The sequence below is a fragment of the Echiichthys vipera genome (assembly GCF_963691815.1).
Source record: "Echiichthys vipera genome assembly, chromosome: 4".
Classification (NCBI taxonomy): domain Eukaryota; kingdom Metazoa; phylum Chordata; class Actinopteri; order Perciformes; family Trachinidae; genus Echiichthys; species Echiichthys vipera.
This window is the reverse complement of record NC_139829.1, coordinates 8501406-8529276: the sequence shown is the minus strand read 5'-3', so window position 1 is coordinate 8529276 and position 27871 is coordinate 8501406. Positions and strand designations below refer to the sequence as shown.

General features: G+C 39.1%; 1 protein-coding gene across 1 annotated transcript in view; it reads left to right on the top strand.

Annotated features, from left to right (window-relative positions):
* The window catches only part of smarca2 (SWI/SNF related BAF chromatin remodeling complex subunit ATPase 2), a 54898-nt gene extending 32293 nt beyond the window's left edge, over positions 1-22605 (top strand). Inside the window, exons 25-34 of the mRNA XM_083912346.1 lie at positions 1979-2142; positions 2579-2806; positions 3192-3269; positions 4453-4671; positions 5999-6222; positions 11701-11806; positions 13098-13199; positions 14011-14137; positions 16235-16368; positions 19863-22605. Coding sequence (XP_083768472.1) covers positions 1979-2142; positions 2579-2806; positions 3192-3269; positions 4453-4671; positions 5999-6222; positions 11701-11806; positions 13098-13199; positions 14011-14137; positions 16235-16368; positions 19863-19892 — 1412 coding nt within the window. The 3' untranslated portion in view covers positions 19893-22605. The remainder of the gene's footprint in view (positions 1-1978; positions 2143-2578; positions 2807-3191; positions 3270-4452; positions 4672-5998; positions 6223-11700; positions 11807-13097; positions 13200-14010; positions 14138-16234; positions 16369-19862) is intronic.
* Positions 22606-27871: the final 5266 nt, after the last annotated feature.

The window sequence follows — 27871 nt, the reverse complement described above, 5'->3', positions numbered from 1 at the left end:
AGAACAAAGAAACAGGCATCGTTGAGGATCGTAGTTGCAGTGATTGGGCAAGGAAACTTAGTGCAGCAGATGAAAGACACATCAAGCTTATTCCCCTTCAAAATTGGAAGATGTCCAGCAGTGCCATCAGCTCAGAACTGGCAGAAACCATTGGATTCCCAGGTACACCCATCTACTGTCCTGTGGAGCTTTGCCAGAAGTGGTCTTTATGGAAGAGTTGTGGCCAAAAAACCAAACCTCCAACATGGAAACAAAGCCAAGCGACTCAACTATGCATGGAAACATAGGAACTGGGGTACAAAAAAATGGCAGCAGGATCTCCGGACTGATGAGTCAAAATTTGAAATATTTGGATCTAGTAGAAGGCAGTCTTTTGCCGAAGAGCTGGAGACGGGTACAATAATGAGTGTCTGCAGGAAACCGTGAAGCACTTGGGAGGTTCATGCAAGTTTGGGGCTGCATTTCTGAAAATGGAGTTTGATATTTGGTCAGGATTAATAGTGTCCTCAATGCTGAGAAATACAGGCAGATACTCATACATCATGCAGTACCATCAGGGAGGCGTGTGATTGGCTCCAAATGTATTCTGCAGCAGGACAACGACCCCAAACATACAGCCAATGTCATTTTAACTATCTTCAGCGTACAGAAAACAGTCCTGGAGGTGATGCTGGCCCCCAAAGAGCCCTGATCTCAACATCATCCAGTCTGTCTGGCTTCACATGAAGAGACAGAAGGATTTGAGGAAGCCTACATCCACAGAAGATCTGGGGTTAGTTCTCCAAGATGCTCGGAACAACCTACGAGCCGAGTTCCTTCAAAGACTGTGTGCAAGTGAACCTAGAAGAATTGATGCTGTTTTAAAGGCAAAGGGTGGTCACACCAAATATTGATCTGATTTAGGTTTCTCTTCTGTTCAGTCACTGCATGTTCATAATTGATGAGGAAATAAACGATTACCACTTCCATTCGTTCTTAGTTTACAGCATTTTTTTCACGCCTGCCTAAAACTTTTGAAGAGTAGTGTATAATAGAGAAAATAATTCAGACATAGCAAAGCAAATCCATGCAGGTTTATCATGTGGTGTGTAAAAGCTAAAATATAGTTACCCATGATGCATCAACACACAACACATTTTGTGTACCAAGAAGAGACATATTAAATAAATAACTTTTTGCAAAGTGCCCCTGCAACAACACTTGATCTTAATCTGAGATTAAGTCAGTGTGCTTTTGTAATTATTTTATCCCTTTTTATTGAAAAGATAAAGTCCTCAATTCTAATTTTAGTTGACGCAGTGTGACAGAATATTATTCTTTTGGTCTGAGATGATAGAGAATTCTCATCACATACGCTCAACATGGCACCTACAAATCCAATTAGCCACTAGGTCTGCAAACACAGGCCTGAGTTCACAGTAGAGATGTTATTGATCCATTTTTGGGCCCTTTTTTTGAAACTGAATTAAATGTGCAACGTGATCTTTCGCTCCATTTTTCCTTGACTTTGCAGTGAAAAATAGGTCTAAGCCTCGAACCACATGCTGTGCCTCTCAGTTTAGTGTGTTCTGTGGGTTTTTTGCAGTAATTTGCGATTTTGAGCGAGGCTTAGAATGCTGAAGGTCAGAGGCACACAGACAGTTGAATGATTAATTAATTTGCATAATTAGTCCTTTGGTCTCAAACCGAAGAATGAAAAAAAACCATTGGAATATTTTGATAATCAGCTTTTACAACTTCAACTTTATGGATTAAGACACTCGACTCAGATATGCAGCTGTGGACCTCCTTAGTCAACATAATTTAATCAGACATATAAATTGCTTGTTGGATGGTTTTATCACATTTGAAACCCTGCTTAATTGGAGTCAGAGCCCATTAGTGGCCATTGTCACACAACTCTGAAACAGTTGAACTGGTCTGAGATGAGGCTCAATAGATAGATACAGTCTGTCTGTCAATACGCTTGGTGTTTCAGGAACAACCAAGTCTGACGACCGAGCAGCCCTGCTGAAGAAATTTAATGAGGAAGGATCTCAGTACTTCATCTTCCTGCTCAGTACCAGAGCCGGTGGCCTCGGCCTCAACCTGCAGGCTGCAGACACCGTCGTCATCTTTGACAGTGACTGGAACCCACACCAAGTATGTCCATCACCTTATTATTATAAGCTGTAAAAACAGTGTTTGTACTAACCGTGTGAACACTCAATTATAGAAAATGTTCATTATGTTTTTTTATAGTCTTGGCAGTCTTCGTTCAACAATTACAGTGTCAGGGTTTACACACTTGTCAAAGCAGTCATTATCATAGCACCGACCGTATTGTCCAGTGGCGATCATGGTGTGTTTTCCCATTTTTCCTAAAATCTTGTCTTTTGTAGTCTTAGTTTGTGTAATTTTTTTTCATTACAAATATTTCTTCCACAGTGCACAGTATACCTTAGCCTTGTTACTGCTTTCTTACTTGCAGATAGCAGAACTTTAACAAGATACTCATCCTCTTTTTGTATTATATCTTGTGTCAAATGACCCAAATAAAGTACCTTACTCATATTTCTCATTCATCTGCTGATTCTAGGACCTTCAGGCTCAGGACCGGGCTCACCGCATTGGTCAGCAGAATGAGGTGCGTGTGCTGCGTCTCTGCACTGTTAACAGCGTGGAGGAGAAAATCTTGGCAGCTGCCAAATACAAACTCAACGTGGACCAAAAGGTCATCCAGGCGGGAATGTTCGACCAGAAGTCCTCAAGCCACGAGCGTCGTGCCTTCCTCCAGGCCATTTTAGTGAATGAGGAGCAGAATGAGGTACGGTGTGAGTTTGTAACGTGTGTTTTATTTTATGTTACATTATTTATCTTGGAAGTAAGACAAAATATTTGTACTTAATCAGATTATTGTTGTGTAATAAATGTAGGAGGTTCTGAATAGATTTTTTCCCCCCTCTAGTTAAATTATACATGCTGGTTTTGATTGAATTACTGCAGAGACAGCTCCTTAGATACGATCAGCAAGTTAACCATCCTTCAATTATGATCTCACATATTTTTATAATAAGATCTCAGTCATTTAATTGGCATTTGATACAATCTATATGACTAATATGATGATTGATTGATTGATTGAACTGAGCGTATGTGTCTCCTGTTTTAGTTAAAACTGTCTTTTGATGTTTTTCCAAATGTACCTCAAGGAAGAAGATGAGATACCCGACGATGAAACCCTCAACCAGATGATAGCCCGAAATGAAGATGAATTTGAGCTCTTCATGGTAACAAAAGCACACATTTTGTGAGATCTAATCGACATTTAAATTACACAGTCAAACTCTGAAATTATCGGTCTTACAGAGGAGAAGCTGACAGCTGGTTCTCTTGCATCCACCCCCAAAATAATTGTGGGTTGTCCATCATGCAAAACTATTATTCAGGATAAATGTCATCATTTGTTCAGACACTTTTAGATTCAGCAGCAACTGTCCCCAGCCAGATGCTTCTTCTTGCATAGTTAATGCCGTGGGTGCAGGCCTCACACTCGGCATGTCACTCACAGTACCCACAGCTTTACAGTGTTCTAAATTTCTACTACAGTTGTTCTGCCCTTTGGCTCAACTACTAGTTTACTAAACACTGTTGAAGTTGAAGTTCAAAATATTCTTTTCCCCCAATTATTTAACCAAAAAAAGCCTCTTTGAGATTACAACTTTGCTTTGCAAAAGTTTCCTGGCAAAGATAAGCAGCAGCACATTAAATAAAGTTTTAAACAGTTACAGACAATGAGATTTCAGAGCAGGTCATCATATCCTAGCTCACATAGGGGCCAATAGCCCAGTCAAAGCAACTACAACCTGATGTACCTTCCTCCAAATCCTTCAACCTACTTTAAGAGACCGGTTCCCCGAGACCCAAATCAGTCTGAAGCATATTCCAAGCCTTAAGAGAAGCATATCTATAAGCCTTTTCTCAAGACAGACTCTGGGGGCAGAAAGCAAGAGATGCATATACAAAACATGACCATAGTTAGTCACGGACATAAAAGTAGCAGTTACGTGTCTCCTTTTTGTATCAAAAGAAAAGCAAGACTTGAAATGAAAAAACAGATTCAGCTTTGACTAAAAGAGATAATCATCAATTATTACAGCGTAGTGCCTGTATTTAAATAATTGGCACTTGTTCCGGATGGTGTAACCTCAGTGTTTGTGTTATATCCAGTTCATATTGGCGAGCTCCGTAGTGACTGGATGAAATATCAAATATCATGAGTCATGAACAAAAAACATCCATGTAGTGATGTGATACTGTATCGGGGAGAAATCTCATGTTGTTTTGTAAATTAAAATCTATGAGACTGCAGTTAACCCCTTAATACCAGTAAAAATCCAGTTTCCATTTGTGTAGTATAACATGAAGGAACTAAGACTTGTGTTATCGTCTGCTGTCTTTTCTCCTCTTTAGCGCATGGACATGGACCGACGTCGGGAGGACGCCAGGAACCCAAAGCGTAAGCCTCGTCTCATGGAGGAGGACGAGTTGCCTTCTTGGATCATCAGAGATGAAGCTGAGGTCGAACGGCTCACGTACGAAGAGGCAGAGGAAAAGATGTTCGGCCGAGGATCACGCTGCCGTCGAGACGTGGACTACAGCGACACGCTGACTGAAAAACAGTGGCTACGGGTAAACTCTGATCTTTTCCTCAGAAATAAAAGAACAAGTAAGGTGATAAAAGTAACTGCTATGAGATTGGTTAACAACCTAATATGTATTTATTCAAATGCAATTTATAGTGTCATTATTATTTATTGACCCTAATACTAATGAAAAGAGCAAACCACAATGGCTGCAGAACAGCTGAAAAAGTTTGTTTCTTTTCCCTTTAATGATGATAATTCAATGTTACGTAATAATCTGCCTGATTTGATTTGCATGTACTCTCTGCCCTTGTTGGAAGGCCTATTAGTGTACATAACATTCTAATATGTAATCTCACATTGATCATAGTCAATACTGCAACTAAAACATCCTGCATTGTATTTTTGACTGAAACAAATAATCTTTTTTCTTTTGTTCATGTTCATACTAAATTATAAATGTTTCTTTATTTCAATTTCATGAAAAGGCATTATATATAGTCCATCTATCAATACTTACTTATCGACTTCCCTATAATGTCTGTGCCTCTCAGCCGCAAGGCCATTTATTCCTACCGAAGACCAAGTAAGAAAAAATGTATAGCTTCATCTTTTTAAAGGCTCAGTAACTCATTATATTCAGATAATTTGTGAGAGAAAGTATTAAAACTAAATTGTAAAAATTCTCTTTTCATTCAAATTCAAAATGGTAGCAATGCAAGTTGAGAATATAGTTTTTTTTAAACAATGAAATGAAATTTAAAAAAGAGTATCCATAGTCAGCTTTAGATTGGACATAACTGGAATCAAAGTATAGCTTGGCCTGAAGCTAATGGCACCAGCCACCAACTCACACCAGATACACTGTGACACACACCCCTGGAGACTTCACAGGCCTGACAGATCCTTTTTATTGACTGTGGCTCAGTTTTTTCAGGGGAAACAAGAATAGAACAAAGAAACTTTGAGACAGAGGTCACCGTATGTTAGAAGTATTAGCTGTAGTTCAGAGAGGCTGTAATTAGATGTGTAGAGATCTGTCGGCAATGCCGAAGAAATCAAAGGTAAGGTAGGCTAGGGAGCGACAAAAGCCTGACAACCAGATAAAAAATACTGCAAGGGTTTGTGATAAATGTAGGTAGAATAAGGTAGGTAGGATAACGGTCTGAGGGCTGAAATGAAAAGTTTATCGCAACAGTGCAGAAATTTTCTTTCCTCTTACGTATGGACATTTCCTTCTACGCACCTGTCCACAAGATATTGAAGGTGTGCAAGAGTCACAGTCCATATTTCAGTTATTCTCATCAGATGTGGACAAGTAAATGTGATTGAGGATTTACTCTTGTCTTCGCTCTGGCTCTTTTTCTCTCCAGGCCGTTGAGGATGGAAACCTGGAAGAGATGGAGGAGGAAATCCGGTTGAAAAAGCGGAAACGCAAGAGACGCCAGGACAAAGACTCATCGAGCAGAGACGACGGGGGCTCCAAGGCCAAGAAGAAACGTGGGCGTCCACCAGCTGAGAAACTCTCCCCAAACCCTCCCAAACTCACCAAGCAAATGAACACCATCATTGATACCGTCATCAACTACAGAGATGGGTAAGCAGATTTATTTACATCTTGTTAGGTGTCAAGTCTATGTCCTCACAACTTACAGCATAATTAGATTGATCAGGCATTGGGCTGTGAGGGTGCTCAACATATTTCTGAGAGCATAGAAGTACTGAGAGTGACGGATGTCTGCTTCATTAAGCGCTCTTTAAGTGGTGACGCAACACTCTTTCAAAGTATTAAGAGTCTGGGTCCAAGCATTGTATTTCTACAATGCTGCAGGGCTGTGTTTATTACGGCTGTCGCTATTCTCTGCCCTTGTACTTAACCGTTTGTGAGTGTGTTGCTGTTGACATGTAAAGTAGGGTGTGTGGCCTCCCATCGGGGATTGGTGCAGCGATTCCGGCCCCTCCCACTTCCTGGTTATATTTGTTTCATTGGTTTAGTAGCACCCGTAATCCCTCTTCTTCTGTTGTAGTTTTCTATGTGGTATTGTTAAAAAACCTTAACGTTTATTGTTAATAAATAACTATACCAACACTAAAGCTATACCAAAAACAGCTGGTTTTGTGTCGCTTCCCTTCCAATTGTATTAGATGTGATAGCGAACTAACACGTTCCACCATTGTTGTTGTTTGGATTGAAGGAGCATTTGGACCCGGAAATAGTATTTTGAAAGGGGTGTTACGTCAGACTTCCAGATAGAGCCACTGAAGGGAGCCAAACACTGTTCATCATCGCAGCAGAGGCCTGCTCCACCTGCCAGAAACATATTTTAGCACACTGTTTAGCTGTGGTGGGCAGGGCTTGGTTTTGGTCTTGACTTCTTCACAAACCGTCTCATTTTAAAGATAAAACGCTACACTAAAATATGTCTCTGAAAACACTTTATACCAGAAATAGGCATTACAGTTAAAATAATATTGATTAGTATTTCATATTTGCTGCCTAGTTTCACAGTCGATTTGGGTTTTTGAGCCTTCATTCGGTGCGTTTCCACTATGGTCGACTACCCTGAATGAGGCGGGTCTATCTTGCTAAAAACGCCCTAATTTGCATGCGAGTCGCTTAGGAGGCCGTTTGACTGAGTAGAAAATGGCCTTGTCGGAGAGCAGGGCCTCTTTTGTTCCCTCAGATAAACCCGGTTGCTGATTGGATGTAGCTCTCAGCAGGATGTGACGTGTGGTAGTACAGACGCCACAACAACACGGCAAAGTAGAGTAAACACTTTTTTCCAGTGGTTTAGTAGAACGCAGCGCAGAAAATGATCTGTGTACGTATTCTGGATTGAACTTCAGACCGGTGGTCCTTTGCTGCATGCTCCATAACTCTCTCTGTCTCTCTCCACACACACACACACACACACACACACACACACACACACACACACACACACACACACACACACACACCGTACTGCAGCGTGGTGACACTTTTACAGCGGCTCGAATCTTGAAGGTGGAGTGTTTTCTTTCATGTTACTTGTACATACTGTAAGTTGACCCTGTGAATAATACGGGCCACCTTGCATGAAACATTTTTCATTTTCATAATTTTTCAAATTTGCACTGGCTAACTACTATGCTGAAGCTTTTTTTTTTGTTTGTTTTCTCCACGAAACTACTACCTACCTTTCTAGAAGTCAAATTCTTTCCCCCCCCCAGTTGGTGGTTATTCATCCCAGAGCATCTAAATCATAACTTTTGCACTCAGAGATACAGATTCCTAAATTGCAATGCTGTTTCCCAATAAAACAAACACAAGTGTATTATGAGTTGACTTCATTTTGATTTGGAGCTTTGTTGAAGTTGATAAACTTATATCTCTTCACTGGAGCGAGGCATCAATCATAGGCTCCATTTCCATCAGTTGTCTTATCGTCTTACTTTCACAAGCCAGTGGGGTATTCATTCCAGTGTTCCCAGAGGTCTCAGCTGTGATTATGCTGGGCTGAGAGGCATTACACTTCATGCATCGAAGATGTAAAAACCCACTTTGAACATGTCACCCACCTTTGTGGTCTCGGCACAGTTTTCAAAGTGGATTTAAGCTCACAGCACGTTCAGAAGTCAGAGGCACCACAGTGGTGTGATTGAGCAATATCCGAGTCCTCTGGGATCAGCAGCTTTGAGATCAAGCTGAACTACCTTCTTTTTTTTCTACATCTTAAAAAAATGAATCAAGGAATTTTCAGATTATTACAAAACAGGTGAAATCTGGTAATTAAACAAATTAAAAAATCTGATAAAAAAAATTAACTCTGTTAGTAGTCAGTAACAGTGTCATTGAATTTTTCTTTTGATTAGATGATGATTAGATGATGTAGCCTCCGCAATCATGTATAAGCACATGAATCCATTTATAATAATCCATATATTTATATTGTTGGATTATCCGTGTGTTTTCTTGCAAGATTCACTCACGGCTCATGAAAAAAAATAGCCTCTCACTGTAACATCCCTACGAAGTAGTTTTGCACATGCAAGGAAATTGTCTTGGTGGTTTGGTGCAATACGAAAAACTATATATTACCAAAAAAGATGTATCTGTTTTTAAAGTGGAGGTGCTGTAAAGTTTACTAACGTGCTCGTATGAAAATAGGAAAACAAAGAGCCTTCATTTTAGTCTCTTCTTTTCATTTGTAGGCTGAAATGCTTTCTGTGGTCATGAGTCACTCCTTGTTGGATCTGGAGTTTTGTCTTAATACGGAGTAATATATATTATGTATTGACCTAAATGTGATTCAGTAAAGCAAAGCCAACAGGTAAAATTGAATTGGATGGTCTGTGGTTTCGACTGCTGTTGTATAGTGTGATGGGTGTATTATGGGTCCCTGCTTAATTGATCTCATCTCTAGATGTTCATTGAGTTGCAGGTTTATGTACTGTTTTGTTTTTCACTCTCTGTAGCTCTTCTAGTGGTCATAAATGAATCACTGCAATTTAAGGTCACAACAACAGCAATTAAACAAGTATTTTTTATTTGCTTTAAGCTTTTCCCAGCTGGTCCAGGATTTGAACTCTCCTCCTGTCAAAAGGCCTGTTTCTTTCACCTCGAGGTTGCTAATGGAGTTTATGGAAAGGAGTTTATGCTAATGAAGTCTCAAAACACAACAGCGAGAAGCAAAATTTAACCCCTAATAAAGTAATCACGCATTAATAGTTTGTGGCAGATGGTTCAGTGTTGCAAAGACCTTTATGTTGGCAGAGTGAGAGGAAACAATGCATTGCTGACCAGTTTTTACCCTGGATCTGTCTTGTAGGGGTGTTCCGTTCTTGGAGGTGCATCTTACCACAACTTCTCATGCTACAGCTGAAGTGAAAAATGTGTAGACTTTGAAAGATAAACAACTATAAAGATATGAACATGCAAAAATTACACCACAACATTCAGAAACTTATTTTATATTATTTGTTTCTTATAAAAACATGAACGAATATAATGATATGGTAAACACATGACCAATTATACTCCTTTGTTTACAAACATGAACGCTTATTACTCCTCACTACCATACCCTTTTCCCCATTTCACACTCTAAGGAAATTGGAGTTAAAGACAATCCTTCAATCTTTGTCTCTTTTTTTATTATGATTATGATAATGATGATTAAATAATAGTTTGATTTTTCTTGTTATCATCGTTAATGTGGGCTCCTTTGTGAAGATGTGTGTTTATATGTACATGTCAGACTGCAAATTTTCTCCGAAGAACCTTGAAGTGAATAGAGCTTTGAACATCTTTATTTTATAAATATAATCTTGTGGGTGAAAAATCTTCAATTCTTTCCATGTGCTTGTTGTTCGCTAGCACCTCGCTAACTTTGAAACAGTAAACCTGGTCCCTAAGCATCAACATTTTTATTATCGATTGTGTGTGTGTGTGTGTGTGTGTGTGTGTGTGTGTGTGTGTGTGTGTGTGTGTGTGTGTGTGTGTGTGTGTGTGTGTGTGTGTGTGTGTGTGTGTGTGTGTGTGTGTGTGTGTGTGTGTGTGTGTGTGTGTGTGTGTGTGTGTGTGTGTGTGTGTGTGTGTGTGTGTGTGTGTGTGTGTGTGTGTGTGTGCGCAATATACGTTACATCTTACTAAAATTGAAGGAGTATGTCTGTCCTTTGATTTTCTTGACAACCGTTCACACTGTCACGAGTTCAAGCTGTGGAGCTGTACAGGCTTTATATATTTGTAGTGTGTTCAATACATGCCGTGCAGCATATATAACTTTCACACCGCGGAACAGCATACTGGTCTCAGGCAGCTCACTCTCAACAGGTCAGTACATTCAAGAACAGATGAAGAAAGAGACACTGGAGATGTTACATTGAAGCAAACTCAGACATTTCAGGCATTAGAGATGCAACTTTCATCATAAATGCTTCTGTTCCAGGAAATAGCCTTGTCCCAGATATCTAAGGGCGCACTCACACTGTCCTTCCGCACCGCGCCCCGGGATTTAGGGTACTTGTCCCCCCTCCCTCTCCCCCCCCGCGCCCCAGGCCAGTTTGTACTCACACTGCCTGGGCCTCGTGCAAATGCTTCTTGCTGTCCATACGTCATCACGCCGTAACACGTCATACGCATTGATTGACGTCATCGCGATGCGTCGCTTTGTTTACAAATCTTTCCATAGACCTCTGGGTTTTTGTGCGTTTTGTCCGACTGTTTTTGCATATTTTCATCGACCAAATCTGCAGTAAACACTCCACCTCCGCATCACACCAACGTGAACCTTTTGCCGCCATTGTTGTTGTTAAATGTCCGCGCATGGTCCCTCCTTCTATTTTCTATGTCCGAACAAGCGCACATAAAGGACGTCAGAACCGCCGTAGGCCTCGTGCTCATGCTCGTACATGTGCGCACGCTCGTGCTCGTACATGTGCAAACGGGTTCTACAAAAGCCCACCTCTCTCAGGCGGGCCGTGGATGGCCCGCTGTCCGCAGTCATGCGCGGAGCGGGTGCACTCACACTGCTCAAACGCACTAGGCTTTAGCTGAAAAAACGGTTTTGGCCCGGTGCGGAAGGACAGTGTGAGTGCGCCCTAATTGCTCGCGAACGACGCAGCAACACTGGATGCTGAGCAGGCACATTTGAAACAGGCACTGCACTAAGTTATTATAAAAACAGATATTATAACAGCACACTTCCAGTGTCAAGAACTCACAATTTAACCATTATTATTAACATTTTTTTGTATCTGAGTGTTTGTGTAAATCTCATTGGCACCTTAAAAAAAGCAATGCTTGCCAATTCCTATCAATTTCTCTGCCTAATTTTATAGTTTGTACTTTACTTTTTTTATCTCATTTTTTGAAACGGAACATATTTTTGCTTGTTTTGCTGTTTGAGGAGTTGAAGAGGTCTAGTAATAACGCCATGAAAGTTTAATTTGATCTCATATTTAAATGGAGGCTATGAATATTTTACATTTATAAGCCACAAAACTTTCTGGGGAGTTAAAAAGTTGTTCAACTTAATGATCTGCTTGTAAACAGGGTTTTTAATAATGATGTGAAATTATTTGATGTCACCAGGTCAGGAAGACAATTGAGCGAAGTGTTCGTCCAGTTACCATCCAGAAAAGAGCTGCCAGAATATTACGAGCTGATCAGAAAACCTGTGGACTTCAAAAAGATCAAGGTACGTCAACGATGACCCAGCCATTAGTTTGAAGTAGGGCTGTGACTTTTTCCCAAAAATCATATTCGATGTTCGTTTGTTTATTAATATTAATATTCAAATATTTATTAATAATATTTAGACCATTAAATATCTTCAGAAAGACCTACGGTTTATTTGTATCAAAATTAAGTTGTACAGTATATATGTTCTTCTGTCCACCAGAGGGCAGTGAATCAATGTCAATAGGCAGGCAATGTTGTTTTAAATACAGTCCATGAGAAAATCACATTCACAACTGGTTCAATTAAAAGTCCAGGCCTCTTAAGTGCCTCTTTTCAGTCTTTGGTCACCCACTCCCGCCACACACTGTATTTCTCATGCGGAAATACAATGTACAGTATGCTACAATGCCCAAAAAGTCTCTGGCTTCCCTCTCAGCAGCACCGCTCTCTGTGCTCTCACTATGGAACCGGCAGAAATCAAGAGCTGCCACTTACCAGCGACCAGCCAATCAAAAGAACGGGGTTACACAACAGCCAATCAGAAAATACCACTATTGTATCTGGGTAAGATTTGACGCAACAACTGATGTAAAAAAATGCATAGTTAGCCAGGTATTATTCATGGAATATTGGAGCTCCGAGCATCACTTTGAGGACAAAGTGATATCCTGTTTATTAATGTGACATTACAACAAATTCACAACTTGACTGCTGTTCGAGAATGTTACCCAGATACCCAATTTTTTTCAATGCTGAGTGAAAACCATGGATATGGAAAAAAGAAAGAATGAATTAATTAATGTAAACACCTCCATTCCTGACCGTTCCTGACTGTCGCTAACGTCACCTACAGGAGCCCAGATGAACAATAATAGCCTTGCTATTCACAACTTCACCAGGCGTGAAAAAGCCTCGGCATCTGAATTGAAAACGTTTACAAGCAAGCACATTTACAAAAAATAATGTCCATAACAGGTTTGAATAATAATGTCTGCCTAATATTCGTTCAAATATCATTATTATTTTTTAATATTCAAATTACTGTTTATTCGAATATCGAAGTTCGGAGTCAAAGCCCTCGTGTGAAGGAAGGATATGATGGTCACCGTGATGACAAGTGGGGATCAACTTTTCCAGACTAACCAATGAATTAAGAAAAGAAAATAATCAACGGACTCACTGAAAGACTAGAAAGATTTTTCATCATTTATGTGCTAAGAAAGAAAGGGAATACACTCAATATCACGCCAGTTGAAGGCTCACAGACGAGAGGAACAAATGTAAATCAAGCTTTTTTACATCAACAGGATCGTGTGAGAAACCATAAATACAGAGGTGTGGGAGACCTGGAGAGGGACGTGATGCTGCTTTGTCACAACGCCCAGACCTTCAACCTGGAGGGATCCCAGGTCAGAAACTCCACCATGTGCAGCTGAAGTTTCTCTAAATGGCTTTCTCTAGTTAGTTTTTTATTTTTCTTTGTTTGATGTTTAACCATTTGTGTTATGCAGGGCCAGAAGTCTGCAGGTTTGCACTCTCAAGTGGTGCTGAAACAATTCATTCATTATTCAAGTTAACTGAGTTATAATCGTTATTTATTGAGGATAAATTCGAAAAGACTGGGGTTGAGATAACAGGACATTTGAAGGCAACACATTAGACTCTGGGAACTTATCATAGTGATAATAGGCCCTTTTGATTGCTGTCATTTTATAGGCAAAACAATGAATTAGTGAATCAAAACGTAACTATAGAAATTTCAAGCTACATCACATATGGCTCAACACCCATATACTCTTCCTCTATCCTTTTGTTGTTTTTTGAAGAGGCTTTCCTTCTATTTAACTCTATTGTTTACCAGAATGTGTCGGCCTCTAAAGCATTACACCAACACAAAGAGACAGGGGCAAAAAAGAGCCAAGTTTCTCTGGATAGGGAACCGACTGTCATTGCTTTTTAAAGGAAACTGTCTACTTTATATTTAACTTCTAAGTTTAGAAATGCCACTTCCTGTAGTCAAAGAGTAGATATCAATTAATATTAAATGCTGCTAAGCACGCTACCAAACAATTTTACTTTCTCTCTCTCCCACATCTCTCTACATTAATGCTTAATCTCTCCTCCTTTTATTTTCTCTTCCCACTCTTTTCCCATGTTCCCAGCAATGCGTGTCCTTCATGCTGTTCGAGGAAGTGTTCATATTCGTTTTCCTCCCCACAGATATATGAGGACTCTATTGTCCTGCAGTCTGTGTTCAAGAGTGCCAGGCAGAAGATTGCCAAGGATGAAGACAGTGAAGATGACAGCTGTGAGGATGATGATGACGAGGATGAGTCAGAGGCTGAGGGTAAGATGCAACATTTCTAGGACATGCATACGAATACACACACTCATTTAAATTATATGCTATAAACACAGTTCCTTTCAACTATAGCAGAGAAGAAAAATATCGTGTAAAAGACAGAAATTAAGAAAACAATTATCAGTGAGCTCTGCAAGGGGGATGTTTATTTTAATTGGGCATGACCATTTAGTCTTGGCCTTGGAAATAGTTTAGGGGAAAAAACCTAATTCAAGGCCCACTTTTTAGCTTTTTTTGGAGCTTTCCACTGGTCTGCCACAGCAGAGTAAAACTAGTCAAATTGTGATGCAGTGGAAAGCATAGATGTTGAGTTAAAGGGATACTTTCCCTATTTAAATCCAGCGTTGTGTCATAAATAAGTCATAGAGTGTGGTCTATACCTACTCTGTAAATCCTGTGATAACTTTTGTTATGATTTGGCACTGTAAATAAAATTGAAATTGAATTGAATGGCAATGTGGGCAGCGGAAATCGCTAGGCGTCATATGGTGAACCACTGAGCTCCGTGCACTGCGGCCGAAACAACGTTCACCTGCAAACACTGACACAGACCTGTCCACCAGAGGGCAAACCGAATATCTCGGTTTATTTTATTCCTGAAAAGATTCCTAAATATAATCTTCAGAGTAAAAAAAAAAATATACATATATATGCATCAGAAACTATTAGTAGAACACAGTGACTAAAAGAAAACAAGTTTCTTTTAACACCTGACAATATTAAGTTGTTTTCATTACATATAAAGCCAAAGTAAATATGCAAATAGACCCCCAGTGTGCAGTGTGAATGAGGCAGTCTGAATTGTATTTTCGCAGCCAGTCTAAACCATAGACTGTATAAAAAATGGACGTAGCCTCTCCGCCGAGGTCCGTTCTCTCAACTTGATCCAATCGTCCTCGCCTACGGGAGTTGCCATCTTGGGGGAAGGGAGATACGTCCATCTGGCTGACGTATACCTTTAAGGCGAAGTGAGGGCCAGAGGCTAGCTGTCACTCAAGGCCGCGCCCCTAGTTATTCATAAACTTTAACCTCCAATAAAATAAAAACGGTACAAAAAATTCACCCCCTTCAGTGTTGTCATGGAGATATGACCTAAACATCCAGGCTAGAATGTTTTTTTGTACCAGGCCTTAAACAGGTTTAATTATGCTGTTCACTCTGTGAACTGCACATGTTTGGGCACTTCCTTATTGGATCAATCAGAAATAAGAAAATACTCAAGACGACAAATAAACATAAGTTTGTCTTTCATTTATTATTATTAAAGTATTATTTAATATTATATTTATTATTCTTGCATTATTATTTTTCCATTCCCCCAATGCATGTGTCAGTACCTGCGCAAGATGAGTGCCTGTGTGACTCTCGCAGAGGGGGCGTGTCTGGAGCACCAGACTTTTCATCTCCCAGTCTGCTGTGATGAAATGAGCAGTGATTGTCACATAGCTCTCAATCCCCTTGACGCGTGGCCATGCTTGATGTGTTTCCACTGTCATATGGCTTTCTTGTGCCACAGTGCCTACACACCATCAGTTTTATCCACTAACCTCTTTCCTTCATCATTAAAGTTGACAGAGAAGCCAAAATGCTCTCATACAGGGGGTTTAAATGACGCTGGGCGTTCAAGCTCCTCCGTTCCTCCGCTCGCCATGACCACCCCGCTCTTAACTTTTCTTTCTATAAATCCGTGGATCACGTGTGTGCCGAACTGAAGATATTGATCCGAACGGATCAGGGATTAATCTTGATCCGTTGCACCACTAATCACCAATTCCCAGAGCTGAAGGTCAAGTTATCCAGTTGTTTGAAGATATTCACTTCACATTGTTATAAAACAAAATATTTATATTCATGATATTTTTACTGATTTAAACTGTTAGTCAGTGGACGTCTTGTTTCTGTCTATCTTTATGGCAGCTTGTCAGGTACACATAAACAGGTGATTCCAGTTAAAATCACCTTGTCCTCTGAGTCTCAATGTTGGTAGAAAATGAGATGAACTCGTGACTAGACAAACAATGACAAAACCAGTTATGTAAAGGACTTTAGATCACTTCTTCTTTCTCCTTGTGCTCCTTTCAGCCAAGTCAGTACGGGTTAAGATCAAGCTGAGTAAAGAGGCGCGCGGCCACGACAAAGGCAAGAAGAGACAGAGCCGAGGGAAGGCCAAGCCTGTGGTCAGCGACGATGACAGTGATGAAGACCTGGATGACAATGTAGGTTGTTCCGCTCACTGCATTTTACTGTGTCGTCAGTACTTCTCTCAGAAAAAAATAATCAGATCTTTCTCAGGAAAATGCGAAACTGTTTTAAGCAGCATATCACTCTGAATGGGCAATTAGGAGAAATACATTCACAATTGAAAGAACACTGACGGAAATTACAGCTGTTCAATTTTAATAATAGTGTCTTCTTTAATGGTACATGAGAAAAAGCAAGCTGAGAGCAGTTTAACAATCGTTGTGGATGTCAGGATCCAAAGTCCTGCTGGTTTCCTTTCAGCTGTCTAACAGCAGCTGTTTCACACCTGGGATGCCAGGAGCAGACAATTAAGTGCAGATAAACTGTTGGTAGAAGACAAAAAAAACTAAACTCAAAAACAGCAGTACTCCGTGTCATCCGGCACATTTACTGTGAAGCACAAACATTGGGCTTTCTGCCACCGAATCTCTATACAAGAGCCGTACAGAGCCGTTTCACAGCGGTACGTAAGTTTAAGTTTGAACACGCTCCTTTCACAGAGAAAAGTCTGCAGTTACTTTTCTCTGTTTTTTGTTTTGTGTTTGTAAAAAACACCATATTATTTACTGAAACACATTACTCCCACAAACTCCAATGTCAATGCTGCAATTAAAGATGATTTTATTCACCAGTTAATTTCTGCAAAAGCTCTTCAAGTAGTTTATTAGACTAAACAATCCATGTTGTCTATAAAATGTCAGAATCGTGAAAACAAAACAAAAAAGCCCATCACAAGTTTCAAGAGCTGAACAGTCCAAAACGTATTCATTTGCGTTAATTCAAAACTAGAACCAGTGATGTTAATAATGTCATTAAGTGCGTCAGTCAAAACATTGAAGTATGATGTTTCTGTAATAAATTGGTTGTTGCAGTCATTTCCTCTGATTTCTTAAACAGAAGTTAACTTTTCACACGGCTGTCAAAATGTATTCAAGTGAAAAGCCAACACCCTCCTAACAGCTGGAGCATCGGGTCAATAATACAGCACCAACTTAAAAGTTTGTAACTTTCCAACACAGAGTAATATCAGATGAAAACTGTCCAAACAAGATCCATCCAGGGAATCTACCATGCAGTTAGATTAATTGCATTTTTGACTTGTATGCCATTCAATGACTGTATTTTACTGTATGACACACCTTCTATCGTGTTTATCCTCCTAAAACAGTGTGACATCATCTAATTGGCTGCTAGCACACATTGAAACCAGTAATGGGGGATATTAAAGCCATGGCAACCACCACTTAAGCACCTGATAGATCCTACAAATGGAATATTATTTGTTCTTCCACCAAGTTAAATCTCAGGGGATTCTTTGCTGGCACGCCCTAGATTCACTAAAAGCAGAATAAAAAATGATCAGGGTTACTTGTCACTTACTGTAGCTGCTGATCTCCATCAAACGTCCAGTCGGGGAGCTTCCTTTAATTGAGGGGGACATCAGGCTACCTTTATGGCTTTTTTTCTGTGCAGGTTCGTGTTGTGGAAACACCGAGCCTTTGATGTTGATCCCAGTACAGTATTGGGTCTTTTTATCTAAAATGTCAGTAGTTCAAGATACAACTGTTTCATCACCGGTGTTACGTTCTCCCGTGACATGGATTTTTTGACACACAGGTTTTGGTTTTAGCACACAAAAACGATTGAGATCTACTAGCACAGCCATGTGCGTGCTAGTAGCGACAGCTTGCCAACACGTGTACAGTGTTGTTTTAAGAAACTAGAGATGTCACAATACCAAAAATTCAGTAGTCGGTGCCAATACAATGCAATTACACGATTCTCTATGGCACTGCATTACCAGAGTTAAAAAAAAAAAAGAAAGATTTTCTAAGATCCCATTTACTCAAATATGAACTTCTTCATTAGCAAATTTGTTAACTATGAAATGTTTTAGTCGGGGACACCCCTACAGTAAAGACAGATCATTTAAAGGGTTTATTGATTGGCAAGTCCTTAGGTTCTAATTTGAGTGTGTGTGTGTGTGTGTGTGTGTGTGTGTGTGTGTGTGTGTGTGTGTGTGTGTGTGTGTGTGTGTGTGTGTGTGTGTGTGTGTGTGTGTGTGTGTGTGTGTGTGTGTGTGTGTGTGTGTGTGTGTGTGTGTGTGTGTGTGTGTGTGTGTGTGTGTGTGTGTGTGTGTGTGTGTGTGTGTGTGTGTGTGTGTGTGTGTGTGTGTGTGTGTGTGTGTGTGTGTGTGGTATGATGACGACTGCAGGTACAAATGTAAATACCAGTATCTGCTATCCAGTATCTAGATTTGCTTATTTCACAGTTATTATTTCAAATTGTATACTATTTACAACAGAACTGTATATTTATTACTAGAAGAACAAACAGGGTGTTAAAAGCCAACATACTATAGACCTTTTCAAAGTTGTAAACATAAACATTCTAAATGTGTCCAAGTTTGATTCCTGTCGCAGTGATTATGAATGACATCAGCTGACAGGAAGTTAACAAGGACCAAGGCTGTTGCCTAGCAATGGAATTCATTTGAAAAGGTCTATAGATATTCTAACTGTTTTCGTATATTTTACATTGATGGATTAAATCTAATCTCAAAGGTAGTAGCATCACTCAAACTAAAAAAAATAAGACTCAGGACTTAGGGCTGCAACTAACAATTATTTTCATTGTCAATTAATCTGTAGATCATTTTCTCGATTATTAAGTTGTTCGGTCTATAAAATGTCAGAAAATGGTGAAAAATGTTGTTCAGCGTTTCCCAAAGTCAAATATGACGTCCTCAGATGTCTTGTTTTTGTCCACAACTCAAAAAGATTCCGTTTCATAGAGGAGGAAAGACACCAGAAAATATTCACATTTGAGAAGCTGCAAAAATAACTTATCTGCAGCACCACAATACTTTTAAAATTGGGATAAGTTGTGCAGCCTTACTTAAGAGCATTACAAATACATTTTTTTCCTAATATCCTAACACTAGAAAGATTAGACGCTGTTTCCCCTGTTAGATTTGATCGATATTCAGCACAAGCGGGGTAGGTTTGTATTCATGCCAACAGCAATACTTAACTGCAACTGGGTGTTTGAGGTTAAAATAAGGCCTTCACCAGAGCGTGAGCATGTTACTCTGTGAATACAAATGTAGTGAGTCATTTCCTCAGCTGTCAGTCAGTCAGTGGTTAGTGCCTTCGGGTGCCGTGCATTCAAAAAGTCGCTACTTAACCGTCAGTTCAAAAGCTGAACTTTCCTCCTCAAAGGGACATCCTCATCCTCCATTACAGCTCTCCAACGGAAACTAGACGAGGGGAAAGGATGTAAAGAAAAGGCTTCACCTACAGACCGTCTTTCCTTTTGATCTGTTGAAGCTTGTTTATGTACGCCTCCCCGTGTTGATGCTCTCAACAGACAAAACCTTTATCACACTGCACTCTCCTCTGCTTCTGGGTCAGTTTTAAAATCTCACTCTCTCTAAATGCTCTTCATCTCTCTCTCTTTCTTTCTGCAGGATCAGTCAGAGAAGAGCGACGATGACTGAGGACAAAAGATATCATTTATGGCACTTAAAACACAAGGACAATATCCTCCATCACTGTTTTTCAGGTTCATATTCTTTCTTTTTTTTAATTTCTTCTTCATGTGTCCTCTTGTCCATAGTGTCTTTTGTCGTAGCCTTCTCCTGCCAGCTTGGAAATGTATTACTAATAATCAATAAGCTACAGCAATACCAATCTGCTTATATTCCTGTTTTTAAAACAATTTTTTAGTATATTTTTCAACTCTGTGCTTTAAAAAGACAAATTTGAATTCTGTATGAAAAAATGGAAGAAAAAAAAAAAGATCTGGTCATGCTATATGCGCTTTTGCTTGATTTGTACTTGCTTGCTTGCACCTTTACTAAAGTAAATATTAATATCAAAATTTTAAAAATGTGTCATAAAAACAAACAAATATATATATATATGAATAGCCAAGGACATCAAGTTAATTTGGAGGTAAGAAAAAGGCAATCAAACAAGTTTTTAATTTTTTGTTTCACCTCGTGCAGTGCCAAATGATTGTTCGCTAAACCCGTACCTCCGCTACAGCGATTGTCCATCATAGCTTAGCAACAGTAACTAGGCACAGCAGGCCTGTCATGTCAAAATTAAGATATGGTCACATGTTGAAGCTGCAGTAAGAGAGAATTTTGCATCCAAAATTTCCTATAACATTACAACTATTAAATAGTTGAAAACAGTACTGTATAAAAACCAAAAGTACGTGAATTGCAAATTTATTACAGTATGCAAACGCTGGACACTACATCAGCATAAATATCCCACAATGCAATTACGCTATGTCAACGTTCATAACAGACAAACTGACAGCAACCCAGGCAGCTCGGTAACATTAACAACGCTTTAATTTACATTTCAACATATTAAAAATCAATGATTCTGTGACCTAAGACCGTTGGATGAGTTCTTTACCTTTTCCAGTAATTTTAGCGATGCAGGTAGAGCAGAGTTTGGCGTGGTTATCAGTAACATTTTCTGCACTTATCGAATGTTGCTACCAAGGCTAAGCAGATCTTATCCACTCCTTACTCTACTCAAGCTAGAGCTGTAGTCATTAGCATGTCCAGCTAACAAGCTTACAGTAGCAACTCCCAAAGCCAAGAAACCCATCAATAACAAAGTAGGTTCCATTATTTTGTGGGGTTATTGAATACATTGTTAAAAGCCCTTTCAGGACTGGAATCTCAGCTGTGTGGCATTTCCCCCATTAAGTGGAAGCTGCTCCTAGATGCTAACACAGTTCAGGCTAACATTAGCAGCTCTGTCCCACTCTGTATTAGATTTGAGGGAGTTAATCAAAATGCCCACTATGGTGTTTGCCAATCTCATTCTTTAGAACTTGTCCCTTCTAACCTTAAATGTCAAAACGTACTGTTTGAAAATATGACATCAGAACAGAATAACGTCTGAATCTCACATCCTCCCTTATCGTACTTCCACATTTATCATCACTGGTGAGAATGCAAAGTTTTTGCCTGGGACATGTCTGTCTTTTAGCTACTCCTTTTACTAGACTCTTAATATAAAGTGAGTCAGCTGAAAACAGACCTTTGAGCTAACTGTATGAAGCTTAATTATCTAGCTAGCTAGAGCTGATAGCTGCATCAGTTGCCATTTCAACAAAATCGATGAATGCTAGCTAGAAATGAGAAGCCCTCTTTTGTCTGAAATTAAAAAAAACTTCCAATTTAAACTCCTCAAATCAATTTCAGTCAAAAGCAACTGGACTCGGTTATTTGTAACCAATAACCAATAACCAAGTCCAGTTGCTTTTGACTGAAATTGCTTTGAGGATAACGATGACCTGGACAAATGAGAACATGCACAGGCTTCTTCCAATTTAAAAAAAATTTCAAAAGTAAATCTGCCAGTTTTTATCAAAAACTATGAGAAAAGAAAGCATGACAGGCGCAGAAACGGTAACTGCGAGGCACGGGACTTAGCAAACACAGTAACGAGATTTCAGCACAACAAAATGTAAGTTGTTGCTCAACACATTACTTTGAGGTGGCCATAAATGCTGAATGCTTTTTTAAAACTGCTTTTTAAGGTAAATGTAACCTTACTTTATGTAGGCGGCACATACTTTAGATATAAATCCATGTGTTTCATGTATCCTTTCCTCAAATGCTTTCAAGTTGTCCTGTATCAGAGCAGTAGCTTTGAACTTTGTTGTAATAATTTCCTCAAACAGAAAGGAGAGTTTGGGTCTTTTGGTAGAGAAACTAGTCATTTTTAGGATGCAGATTCACAGCAAAACACCTTGTCTTGTGAAATAAAACCAGCATCTTCTGTAGCTTAAAGTAGCTTTTTAAAGTTGCTCCTGTTGCAAACACATTGTAATGAACCAAGTCTTAGCTGGATTTTTACATACAAAGAAAAAGTATTATTGGATTAAAAAGTTTTATTTGATAGACATTGATTATAACAGTATATTTTCATTTATTTGGATTGAGGTGTTAGTGTTCCTGTATTAGTTTTGAGCCTTCATTTTATTGTTTTGTATGTTGTTTGTAGCATGAACTCTTTGGACAATATACCGTGCACATGCAGATATATATACTGTAGATCTTTTGTTTGTGTAACTTGCTTGCCGATTCTCCATAAGTGTGACTTAATCTTTGCTTTCTTTGCACAGTGTCTTTGTGGTTGTATCTCATAGCCCAGGGCAAATAAAATCTCACAGATTTTCAGCACAAAATACATTTCCTTGTTTGTTTTGTTTTTTACACTGGGAACAAATTCCACCATCGGAAGTGTTTTATGTAACAGGTTCACTGTTTTGCACACTGCTAATAGAATTTATTGTTAACGCTTAAAACCCTCAATTTCACTAAATCTTTTGTTGTTACAAAAATTAGTTTTTGGTCATGAAAATGTTCATCTGCTGCTGTATTTTAATGGAGTTTAGAAATCAGATTAGGAACAGGATGATTATTTGATCTGTGAGCCTTAAAAAATGAAAATGAATTAAAATCTTATGCAATGCTTACTCACACGCACTACAGTATCACCGATACCTAGGCTTTAGGTATCGTCTGATACTGAGGACCTCCGTTTAAATGCACCAAGACCCATTTTTCTAATTATTAAGCTGTATGCTGTATCATTCTAATATGAGTAAGGCATCATCAGGCTTGACTTTTACTGTCCTAACTGTCTAAAAAATGTAACATAAATGCATGGATATAAATTTACTGATAATTAATTTAATAATATTGTATTGAACTGAATAGATCAGCACCATTGGCAAAATACCTGATCCAGCTATGTAATACAGTATCAGCCTGATTCCTGATCTGTGTCGGTGCATCTCCACAAATAAGCACACAGAGAAGTCTTTTGTGTATTTTTTTATTTTTACAAATGGTTACACACACCTCTCTCTATTTACAGGAGCTATATCAAAACGTCTCAGGCCTATCTAATACACGTATACAGGTATTTTATTCAAATATAACCTTTTCTATACATTCACATGCAAACTGTGAAAACAGAAAAGAAAAGAGTAAGGGCAACATTTGGTGCAATGTTTGACGTGGTCAAAATAGCGCTGGGTCTACAGTAACTTTGCTAACAGGATATTTTACATGTTTACATAAACAGTAAATGTAGTTACTTATGGAACAATAGATGCATCATTGCAGCCAGGTAGCCTCCTGTTAAGGGGAAGACCTTTACAAACCTAGTCCACTTAAAAATAAATACAACCTCACATTGTGTTAATCATGTCATTAAAGGTTTTGCAACAGGTTCTATTTTGTGCTTCTTTCTGATCCATCAAGCCGCCACGCACGTATAAACGTCATCATCCAAACCATGTGATTGATTCATTTTGTCTCCCAGCACAAAGCACAAAAAAAAGAGAGATGCAGAATTCAAAGCATTGTTTCAAAACTCAGATTATAGCCTACTTTCAAAAGGTCAGGTGTTTATATTCAGGTGGTGGATGATGATGATGATGATTATGAGATTTAAGAGCAGGGCACAGACAGAGAAAGAGGGAGCGACAGTGTATGGATGGAGACAAAGAGGGAGAACAGCTCGCACTGTGAATTTTCACAACAAATATAATAATAACCCGCATCGGATTCAGTGTGCAAGGGTTCTGTGTGTAACGATGTTTTATGGATGACAGATTTTAAAAAACATGTATAGAAAATAACCCCAGTGTCCAAAAGCCCTTACGGTTATATTACCGCCTGTTGGTTTGATAGGCTTTTGACAGCACTTGCATTGTGCGTTCATTCAAACTCAGTGCTTGTGTGGACAGGATTTTTTTTAATAGAAGAGGGAAAATATCTGTTCTCAGAAACAACAAACATCTCTCTATTATTTTGTCAAATTCTGCTCTCTAGTGTTTAATGATGACTGCCACCATGGGTAAGATTTGTTTACACTTGTTTCTCTTGACCTGAGGCAATCTCTTCCCTACAGTGTTTCGTTTGATTATTGTACATCATACTTTATCATTCCAAAAGCAAGGTAAATATCTTGACGGGAGAGGTGGAGAGAAAGGAAGAATGATGTGTTATTTCTTCTGGGACTCTCCATGTTGTTGCTCTGCCTGAGGCAACAAGTCATCCGAATCGAGAGGGTGTGCGTGAAGTGAAATGTGATACTGAGCATGGAAAAATTTCTTCTCCTCTCAGACCCGACACATATTTAAACACTACTACTACAACCTGACCTCATTTTTTAATGAGCTATGGAGTTTGTCTCTCAAGTCAGCAGGGCAGAATTTTCAATTTTACCCAAAAACGTCAAGACAATTTGTTAATATTTAATAACACTATTAATGTGCTCCTTCGACCGAGTCTTTCTGATTAGCCTGAAAAAAAGTACGGTCAAATTCACTGATTTAACTGACCTGTTTCATTAAGCTTTTGTCATAGTATATGTAGTTAGCTGTCATGTCACTGGGACTGACATCATTAAATATTATTACACATTAAATTACCTTTCTTTAAAAAGTTAAAATGGAAAAAGCTTTGAATATTCTCAGTGTAATGTTATAGCCTGGTTAAAAGAGACGTTTTAATGCGTCCAACTCGCCGCCCAAGGCTTATCCGCGGCAGGCTGTTAGCGACTCTTCAGGAAATCTACGTTAATAGTTCATACAAAATAATCTTGATGGCTTATTTGATGACCCAATTTGACCACCAGATGATGTGAATCAGGCCGGTTGAAGAATCGTCAGTTTCCCTCTTTTGTGTTTACAATGTGTGGTTTCAAAAAACCATGTGAGAAGGCCAAATGCCTATCTCAGGCTTCAGAACGATAGTCCACAATCCAGAAGGTGACGTCATGGTAACTACGTCTATCTCTTATATACAGTCTATGGTCTGTCTCTTTAAGACCCCTTCCTGAGAAAGCCCACTCTGCTCTGATTGGTCAGCGTTTCCAGGTCTTCTGCACCTGTGCTTGCAGTCTGGGAATGACTGTAGCGTCACTTTCTACCTTTATATAGTAAAGTTGTGACACAACCACAGAAGTCCTGACGGCTCATTTAAAGACACAGTTTCTGAATATGGACTTTGTGCATTTCTCTGTGGATTGAGCATTTTGATATTTTTACAGTATTTACACAGAACCTCAACCCGCTTTATAATCAATCACACATGGAACTCTCACTTTTTACAATATGGGCCTTTGAATACTCACCCTTAACTCTCATTTACATCATGATGACAGTCACACACCTGTTTACTGTCGGGTTCATACTGTATTTGAAGGCATCATGGCTGTATGGTGCAGCTCAGACACTGGAGGGCAGAAAACGGGCCATCTTACTGTACAGCTGGCCCGACCCTCACACTTCGCAGCACATCAAAACAGCTTAACTTTTGTATTCCTGCCATTTTTAACAGAGCTTGACTAAGCCAATTCCCCCTGAAGAATGACCATCCATCGCCCCCCCTCTCTTTTTTAACTCCCTCTTTGAAGTGCCGTGCTGTTGGGATAGACTTGAGCCCAGGAAGAGAGAGACAAATTGGATGTTAATCCTCGTCTGAGTGCCAGAGATGTCAGCTGGAAAAAGTCAGGTGCCTGTGCAATTTGTGCTATTCCTCTGTAGCTTTTGTCCTTCATCATCACATTCTCCAAGCAGCAGATGCAGGTCCCTCAATCGCAAACTGATTCAGGGAATTTTCCTTCCTCATGACTCCTGAATGGTGATCTGAAAGGGCCAGGTGCTCGCTATTATTAGTTGATCTGGTGGTGTAGCCTGTTCACATTCAAGGCGGGAAATGGCCCTGATCAATGCTAACTCTTGCACAACTTAAAAGGAGGAGCGGGAAAAGGCTTTGTTTCTCTGCGGATTCCGGGGTTCACTATCAGTTTAACGCATGATCGAGGAAAAGGCTCATTTTTCTTTGCAGTGCCGAGTCCTTTTAAGCTGAAAGCAGTGGTGGAATGTAACTAAGTACATTTACTCAAGTACTCTATTTAAGTACACATTTTAGGTTGTTGTACTTGAGCCTTTTGTTATCATGCTATTTTATACTTAGAACTCATATTTCAGAGTAAAATATTGTACTTTTACTTTACTAGATTTTTCTGACACTTTTGGTTACTTGTTATTTATTATTGGTAAGATTTTAGCAACACAAAGCGTTATATCTCCATCTATTAGTTGATTTATTCATTGATAGAAAACTAATTGGTTCGGTAATCCCTTAAATCATTTTTCATGCAAAACAATGTTTCATAAAAGAGGATTTACGGCTTTTCCTTTTAATGATTTGTTTATTTTTGTTAATGTTTTAATGTTGTACTATTGTTTGGACAAACCCAACATTGTGAAGGTGTCACTTTAGGTTCTGGGAAATTGTGAGCTCATTTATCACTGTTTTCTAAATCTTAACAAACCAAACAATCAATATGAAGGATTTAATCAAAAGATGAATCCAATGACAACAATCATTCACTGCAGCACTTTGTAAAGTAGAATTAATTTCACACACCAAGCTGCAAACATTCAAAAGCTGTTTATATGTTAATGCATTTAATAATCTAATGATAAAATAGTTACAGTCACTGTGGAGTACTTCTACTTTAAATCAATAATAAATAGTATTTTTTTCCTAATTTAAGTTACATACTTTTATCTAAGAATTTAGGACCTGTGCTGGCGGGCGAGCGGGGAACTCTCTGTGCTGGCGCTCTCAATCTGTATGTACAAGGAGCCAACAAACAAATGCTAGCACTACTTAGGTAGCTTGGTTAGCCATGTGCAACCACCAAGCGTTGATCAAGACATTTTAGGCGACCAAAATATTTCAATCAACTTTGATGAAGTTAAAGTACAGTGTGAGAGGGTCAAAGTTCTAAGACAATAACACAGACAACACCCCAAAACAAGTTCACGGCTATTTGAATGTGAACAGTGCTATGGATATGTATCTCTAATCTTCAATCCTGATTGACTGTGTAGCCTGGCCCTAAAACATGCCCTGCTTTATCATAAATGGGACCATCATCTACTATTAAACATAATGTCCTATTGAAGAAGACTTGAAACTATAGCAGTTGAGCCTATGCCATAATTGAGTAAATGTTTACTGAGGTAATAAATCAAGTGAGAAGTGGGCTCATTTTCTCATTGACTTCTATGCATTTAGACTACTTTTTGGAGCCAGCGGAGTCAATCCCTGCTTGACATTAGAGAGATGTGTATTCAAAGCACTTCCGCATTGGCTTTACTTTTCAGGCTACGTCCATCTTTGTTATGCAGTGTATGATTTCAACGTTGTTGTATTAGTACTTTTGCTAAAGTAAAGGCTCTGAATACTTCTTCCACCTCTGACTGAGAGACTACTACGAGGACAAGGAGGCAGTTTCATGAACAAACAGGACAAATACACTAAAAGCACACAGCAAAGAATTGTTTTTATCATTGAAGAACCACATCACAAGTTCAAAAGTTTTCCATCACAAATTTCACGTGGTGACATGT